The following is a 7,836-nucleotide window of genomic DNA, read 5'->3' on the forward strand; positions in this document are numbered from 1 at the left end:
ACTAATATTTTCAGAAAAAAACCCTAAGCTTTAATCTTCAATTAGACTTTAATATTTTTTCTCAAGGAAAAGGCGCCTCGCCACATTACTTTAGGTATTTAGAGGTGAAACTTAAATCCTAGCATGGCTGTCATAGTGCATCATGCCAAAGCAGTTCAGGGCCTGACTACCCCCTTTGTCTGATGTTCAATTCCAAATCATATATAAGAATATTTATTTATTATTCCAAAGTCATGTAAAAATATAAGAATATTTCTTTGGTTCTCATAGATTTCTCCCACTTTTACTGTCGTTTTCTTTTCTTATCTTTCTTCTTTGTTCGTCCCCTGTTTACCATGTTATATCACATCCCTTTAGGCCAAAATAAACTCTTTAACTTTAGAAAATGAAAGGAGTTAAGATGTAGTGACTTTAATGTTGACTCTTATGAGTCATTCATTCAGTAAAACTCAACAGAAGAAACTGTTTTCACGATCGATATGATCTTAGAGAAATTCCAATGATATTAATAGATAAATTACCATTAAACATGTTAAGAATATGACCTTAAGGGACTACATTTGATTCACATGATTATGCAAGAAATGAAACGGTCACAATTTATAGAGAGAAACAACAGAAGAAAATACTACTATTGAATGGAATTAAGAATGGACAGACAAGTCCACACTAAAGGTTAAGGCCCTTCGCCGCCAGCCCTTTGGCCGAAACGGCGAAGAAAAAACCTTCCTTGACCGCCTCCGGCCTGTACATGCAGCGTAAAAATAGTGCCATCGCCTCCAATTTGAGGCTGACACAAAGAATCGCACAACGCCCCCCCATACCCACCATCAACTACGTTGCTGTTAGCTAGAGAAGAAATAGATAGAGATAGAGATAGAGAGAAGTGAGAGAGACTAGCACAGCTCACCATACCCACCTCGAACCGGGCTCCCCTTCAGTTGGGCTTGTGAGCTCTCTAGTGGGCTCTATCCGAGTCCACTGACCCACTTTTAGAGGCTGAGCCAGCCCTTTGCCCTTGAAAGAAGATGTATCCTTTCTATCTCTATGACTAAGCTTCTTCAAGCGTTTCGGTCCCTAACAATTAGAGAAAAATTGAGGTCACATAAAACCCTAACTGAAATAAAGTAGAACTCTGGAATGGTCAAAGCAGACTAACCTAAGTAATGATAATAATAATAATGAATTTTAAAAACTCAGTCAAACCTGACGCTCAATAAAATTTGACTTTTGGGGGCTGGAGATGGGCCTCTGCTTCTCTCTGGACGTCGACCTACGCTTCACTCTAAATATCTCTGCGTCAGAATCATCGCTTTCTTGCGAAATCTCTCCAAATGAAGACATCTGAGCCAAGATCAAAGTAGGAGTTATTTAACATGATAATTAAAAATAAGGGGATTTCATCATGCTCAAAACTTACATTTGATTCTGGCATTGCGCTGAGATTTAGTGATCCGTGATGAATATCAATCACGCAGTAAGGATCATAGCCGTCTTCCCTGCCACTAGATGATAGATATTGCCTCATGAAACTCTCTTCTCCCAACTGGATTTGCCTTTGGATCTCCACAAAAACCCCTTCTTCTTGTTCAAATTGCCAAGCTGTCGTTTCCATATCCGAGATATCTTCTCTAGAAAAGACAATGCGGTTTCGGCTGCATCGGCACTGGGCCATCTCAATCTCTAAAAAAACAAGGAAAAATGGAAGTTAAATTGGCTCAAGGATCTGCGCTCGAGAAAATGGAGCAATCAAATGAATAAAATGAAATTTCAATGGGTATAGACATCGATGAATCTTCAGATGAATGCTAAAAAGTCAAATGAAATCTACGTTATAAATATTCATACTAACCATGGCGCAGACAAATGGGCTGCTCATGACAGTTGCAGGTAACATAGGACAGGTAACAATCTCGCTTGCAGATGCCGCAGAGAACGATCCCAAGAGAAGTTGGGGAGTAGCAAGATCGTGCCCCGGATTTCATCAGAGACCAGCGGGCATGATGCTGGAAACGGAGGATCTGCACGAACAAAGCTTTGATGGTGGTATTTGAAACCATGTCTTCTTTTGAGGGCGCAGGGCGCATCAGGTCAGAGTCTCTGCTGTGGATCAGAACTGCTTCCTTGCAGAGAAGCTCTTCGTGGGGAAGAAGCGGGACCCTGTTGAGGAGTGAGTATCGTTGACTTGCCATTTCCCCAAGCGAAAACCAATCGCCAATTGCAAAGTTGACTGCCTCACCGCAGTTAAAACCTGAAGAATGGAATCAGTTAAGGCAGTGCAAATGGCACGGAAAGTGATGAAGACTTGGTGTAGGTTTCAATGGAGGAAGGACCTTGGAAGCGGAGAGAGAAAAATAGAAGAAATAATAGAAAGATAATGTTGAAATCATGCGTTTACCACAGTGCTAACAACAATAGCTTATATAAGGCTTCTAGGTCTTGAAATTGGCAGGATACTGACTTTCCGGATCACTGCCAATGGCCTGAGGGGAGGATTTCCATTGTTAAATTGGCCTAATTGAAGAAAAATTCAAGAAGCTACTCAATTGGGCCGATTCAGGGAGGGATCCCATCAAAGTCACAGTGCCAATCTGGACGTGTTGCCATGATTGTCTGTTAATTTCTTTTCTCTATCATTCTCTCTTCCCTACCAAGATCCTTCATCTGTAGAGACAAACGCTGTCGTCTCTGTAAGAAAGCAATTGAACCTTACCGTGGCTGAATCCTGCATGATATGCGCGGGGAAAGGTGATGACAAATTCTCCTGGCTTTTGAACTGCTTTGAAAACCGGGACACAGCGATCGAGTAAGATGTTTGGGGGGAACATAGTAGTTTTCCCGAGAAGAATATCAAATGCCGCATCGTTGGCGCCAGATAACAGTTCATCAGAATATACAGTTTCTCGAACGACTTTCTCAAAGTGAGGAGCTGCGCTTCCCGGAATCCCATACCATGTTTTTGAGGCGCCGCAGTGATGATAATTGATGCTAATTGGGGAAACAAAAAGGAATATCAATCAAATGGTATTGTCTAAACGCTTATCTTTTCTCATTGACATACCTGTAGAGATAGTGATCTTCTACATGCCACGCAAATATGCTAAAGAGCATTCCAATGTAGAGCATGGGATCAGTCACCCCCTACAAAAACTTGCTTAAATTAGACAGAAAAGTGATAGAAAACTGCTAGTTTCCATAGAGAAAACGAAGATGATGAGGTCTCCAAGGAGTGCATTGCCTAAACTTTGCTCTGGGGGAGACGGAGGGTGATGTACTGGTTAGGCCAAGGGGCAGTCGGGTCAGGAAACACTAACATATTTTTAATTCACTTCTTTGCTGCCTTCCTCATGGGAGAGCTGATGTATATAAAGGGGAAGCACCCTTTATATACAATGGCCAAAATGCTCTTTATACGATTACAGGGAAAATGGTTTCTGGAGCCCTTTTGGACAATGACAGGTCACAGCACCAGCGAGCAACGACAGCGGGCACCGACCACCACCAGAGACCACCAAGCAGGCATCGTCCATCGCAAGCGGCTGCCTGCCCCAGCAGTACCAAAGGCAGCCAGCGCTAGGCACGAGGGCACAGACCCAGACTGAGTTCAAAGTCTGGCGGACGGGCAGTCCACCAACTTTCAGAGTCTTACAAGAATGACCGCCGACTTTGAAAGTTGGTCTACAGGCAGACTGAACGAAAAAATGTATTTTATGGGCTTACATGACTAATGAGGATATATGATCATATCAAATGCAACCAAAAATGTTACATCATTAATGGATGAAATTGTCAGAGTGAGAAATTACCGGTATGGGTGTTCCTAGAAGCCTCAGAATCGATCTAGGCAGACGGGATATTTTCTGCCATGAGAGAGAAGTGAAAAGTAAGAATAGGATATTCCATCTCAGGAGAAAGAATAACCAAGAAGGTAGAGCAAGTTATTTTTTTAATCCGTTACTATGTAGGGTTCTGTGCAAGGTAGATAAAGTGAAGTTTAATAAAACCGAATTAACTCTTTATAAAATATGTATCGGAATAAAATGACGTATTCGGTGCGACTCTATTGATTTGATCTGCTTTAAAAAAGCTTGCACTTATAGCAAAGTAATACCAGAACAATAAATTAGATAATTTGAGTTCCAGTTACACGAGACGGAGGGAAGAGAAAAACGAACATGATTAAAATTTTACCTTTAGATTCCATTTACTCCTACCAAGCTCATCCTTTGGCGCCGATGAGAAGGCACTTCCGTCAACATCACACGCATATTCAACCGATGAAGTTCTACCGAAAGCTATTTCACGCCAAAACTCTTCCTCAAGGTATCTCTCGGGAAGGCATCCAGCGCTTGAGTATCGTTTGGAGAAAACCTTGTTTGCCATTTTCTCGAACTCACGAAATGTGTAATTCCTAAAAAAAATAAATATAATCATTAAGGATCCCCATGTAAAATGTTCCTCCATGATAGGACATGCAATCACCTTCCGCTCATGAAAAATGTAATTTTGTCATCTTTATCCCACTCCGCAAGGCGAAGTGGCTGAACCCTTGTCGTAAACTTGAAGCCAGCTTTGTCCTTCATTAAAACCATGCCAGCAGGCACGGAAGCACTCAACGGGGATATGATCTTGCATATGCCTAACGAATAATGTAAAGCCATCCTCAATGAAATTCATAGTGAAAAAGAATGACGCCATGAAACGCAAGTAGAATATTTTCGTTGAGCATAAAATGCAGAAAATGGGTAAATGAATAAGTGAAACGGACAAGAATAAACGAATAGTAAAAGTTCTTTTTCAAAATATTTTCAACATCATTGGGAGAAAATTCTGCTTCCGGTATCGTAGTAGCTTAAAATCCGTTGATTCCATGAACGAAAATTTTTTTTTTTTGAAAACAAGTGAACGAAAAGTATTAAATTTTGATGAGGCTAACTTTGGCATTATGTGAACTGTATAATAAGAAATATCAAATTCCTGTGTAAATTACCAAATTTTGATGCCACGGGAGCTATTCTCTGTAAGTAGGTAAGTGGGTCTTCGAATTCCTCTTTAGAAGGGGCATATACAGGGCACTCTGGAATTTTATCAATCCATTCCAGATCAGAAATTGACAGCTTTTCAACATTGTGCTTGGTAAAACTGTCTTTTGCAGGAGCGGCGTGTGGCGAATTTCCACAAGAAGCAGAAGCCTTAAGGCCATCCCCTCCACTTCTTGTCCTCATATCAGAAACATTCTTCCTTTCAACGTTAGATTTCAATCTCTCAAGCCTTTTGCGCTTCAAAACTTCTAACTTTGTCCTCACCTCTCTGGACAAACAGGATCTTCCTTCCACCTGGTGTAAAGAAAAGCGATATCAACACAATTAAATAGAAAATAAAATCATTAAAAATATATTCAACAGAATAAGGATTTCAACTTCGCCTCCACAATTGAGAAGGAAAACTCACAATGGGCACGATGAATAGGTAGATCAAGAAAATTTAACACGGATTTACCTCTAGCAGAAGAGAAAAAGGAACAAAATTTCACGAAGAACATACGCCAAAAGTCGTAAACACAAAACAAAAACAAAAAAAAGCAGCAGAACCCATTAGGAAACTCACACAAAAAACCAAAATTTCGCGATTCAAGGAACATGACTAAACCCCAACTGCGCACGGCTCACCATATCATAACGATCACGAGCGTCCAAGGTGCTATTCCGATCAAAAACACCACCGATCTCTGAATCTGGCCAGAGATAAACCCTAAACGAACCTGTTTCAGCGCCTACCCTCGATTTCTAAAGCCACATTACACTCAGAGGCGAGAATCAGTCAGCAATCCGCACAAGATCCGGTCTCTCTACCCAAAGCCTGCGCCGATTAACTCTTCACCATAGATCGAGAGAAAAATACCGCCAGATTCACAGCAAAATCTACGCAAGGATCGCGGAGGAGAAGCCTGAACGAGCCCCCCTCCTCTCTCCCTGCGATCGCTCTCTCCAACGAAGCCCCCCCTCGCCGAGCAAATTCCTGAAGAGAGAAAGAGAAAGAGAGCGAAAGATAGAGAAAAAAAAAAGAAATAAATATACAGCTCATACGCGCGAATTCATTAATTCATGATTATTTTAATATTATCGGAATAAATAATTATAAACCGGTAGTTGAAGTTGTTCGACCAAACGCCGCTCCTACGAAGTTACCATCCAAACCCTGCCCGGTAAAGAATCCTTCAAGGGTAAAACCGTAACTTATTTTGGATTGCGCGAGCACGTGAGTTCTCGTCATCGATTGACACGTGTCAAGAGGATTGAACCTCGGCCGTTGGATGGAACCGGTGAACGTAAGCGAACCACCACCTCTACGTGACGGCCGTCGAGATCTCTTATTTCTCGTGACCGTAAACAGAAATTACGGGAAACCCCGGTAAACTTCATCTCTTGGAGAATTATCCCTTTTTCTCCGAGTCGGACGCAATTAAATGATTCACGAGGGAAAATTGAACGTTGACTATTTGACCGGGGTGAAGTCAGGGACCAAATCAGCCCACGTCGCACGTCGCCGTCCGAAAATACATCTCGTTTTCGGGTGACGTCAGCATGCCACGTGGCCTCGCCCATGATCGCATTAAATTAAAATAAAAAAATATTCAGAAAGGTTAGAAGGAGAAACATGCAATAATGGGGGTTGACCTCTCTGGGTGCCAGGTCAATAATGATGTTTATCGTTTTCTGGAGACAAATATTTAGAATTATCCACCTGGAGCCAAATGTTTAACAAATCTTACCAGGGTGAAGCTCCGCCGTCAATAACGATGGTCAACTGTGATAACGAAGCTCCCTCAACGCGTAATTGAGAAGAATAGTCAACTGTGGCTCGATCTATATATATATATATAAATATCTTGGACCTTGAGTGTACAGCTCGAGGACGGATGAAAGGACAAGGAATAGGATGAATGGGTCCTAATGGCACTTTGGCTAGTCGATTGTTATATTGTCTTCTGCTTAGTTCCATATTTATCCGAGGGGCCGGATGAAACGGAGGGCTAAACAGACAGAGGATGGTCATAAGTCTTGGTAATATCAGTGGTGCTTCAGGATGATGACGATGACAAATAGAGGATGGGACCTCCAAAGGCAACTTAGAGTTGGATAAATCAAGGCCATAAATCCACGTGATTGATTTAAACATTTTGATTCGGAGTAAATAACAATTGTCCAACCCATATCCTTAATAAAGGGTTGGTGTATTGTCTTACAACCACTGCAATATAATAAAGCTCCAATTTTTTAATCTCAAACAATCAGCTATGTAAAGTCACCAATAAGTTTGACTATCTTATTCTACTGGATATGTCGGCTTTGGAAAAACACACAACAAAACATTGGACGAAGAAATTTGAGTCAACAAAGGATCAAGCGTGAAGCACCCCCCATTGCAAGGTTTGGGGTAGCATCAGCAAAACCTAAACAGTAGATAGCAAGAGCAGCAGGTTGGTGTGGGTGGTGGCATGCTAAGTAAACAACCGGTATAGATGACAATGCACTTGAGAATCCTGTATAAATGGTAATTAGCGTACACTTTCATTTAAATGATCATAAATGCATTTTATTATAGCCTAAAATGATTGATTATATTTTAAAAAGTAAATATTTTACGGGTCAAAATAGATATTTTTTAGGATTGTTTTTAGATATTTATGATATTGTTATGATGATATTCAGATTTTTTGGTATTTTGTAGTAATTTGTCAAAATGTTTGATGTTAAAATTCAGAAAAAATTATTTTATTAGCCAGAAAATATAATTTTTAATATATCAACAATTTTACATAAGTTTCTTACTTTT

General features: G+C 40.7%; 1 protein-coding gene across 1 annotated transcript; it reads right to left on the reverse strand.

Annotated features, from left to right (window-relative positions):
* Positions 1-618: 618 nt before the first annotated feature.
* On the reverse strand, positions 619-6,041 carry LOC144708405 (lysine-specific demethylase JMJ13-like). Its single transcript, XM_078581705.1, has 11 exons — positions 5,670-6,041; positions 4,991-5,336; positions 4,483-4,639; positions 4,192-4,411; positions 3,807-3,860; positions 3,062-3,141; positions 2,714-2,988; positions 1,853-2,251; positions 1,421-1,683; positions 1,207-1,344; positions 619-1,077 (listed from the first exon to the last, which is right to left on the reverse strand). The coding sequence occupies exons 1-11, from the start codon at positions 5,670-5,672 to the stop codon at positions 907-909; spliced, it is 2,106 nt and encodes a 701-aa protein (XP_078437831.1). The 5' UTR covers positions 5,673-6,041; the 3' UTR covers positions 619-906.
* Between the last annotated feature and the right edge of the window lie 1,795 nt (positions 6,042-7,836).

This window comes from Wolffia australiana, chromosome 10, assembly GCF_029677425.1.
Source record: "Wolffia australiana isolate 7733 chromosome 10, ASM2967742v1".
Taxonomy (NCBI): Eukaryota; Viridiplantae; Streptophyta; class Magnoliopsida; order Alismatales; family Araceae; genus Wolffia; species Wolffia australiana.

Bases quoted from the DNA above. Each gene is read 5' to 3' on its own strand.
- LOC144708405 (XM_078581705.1), bottom strand. The intron at 4,640-4,990 runs GTAATTTACACA...ATTATTCGTTAG, and splicing joins TCCCGTGGCATCAAAATTTG to GCATATGCAAGATCATATCC. The intron at 4,412-4,482 runs GTGATTGCATGT...TATTTTTTTTAG, and splicing joins ACATTTTTCATGAGCGGAAG to GAATTACACATTTCGTGAGT.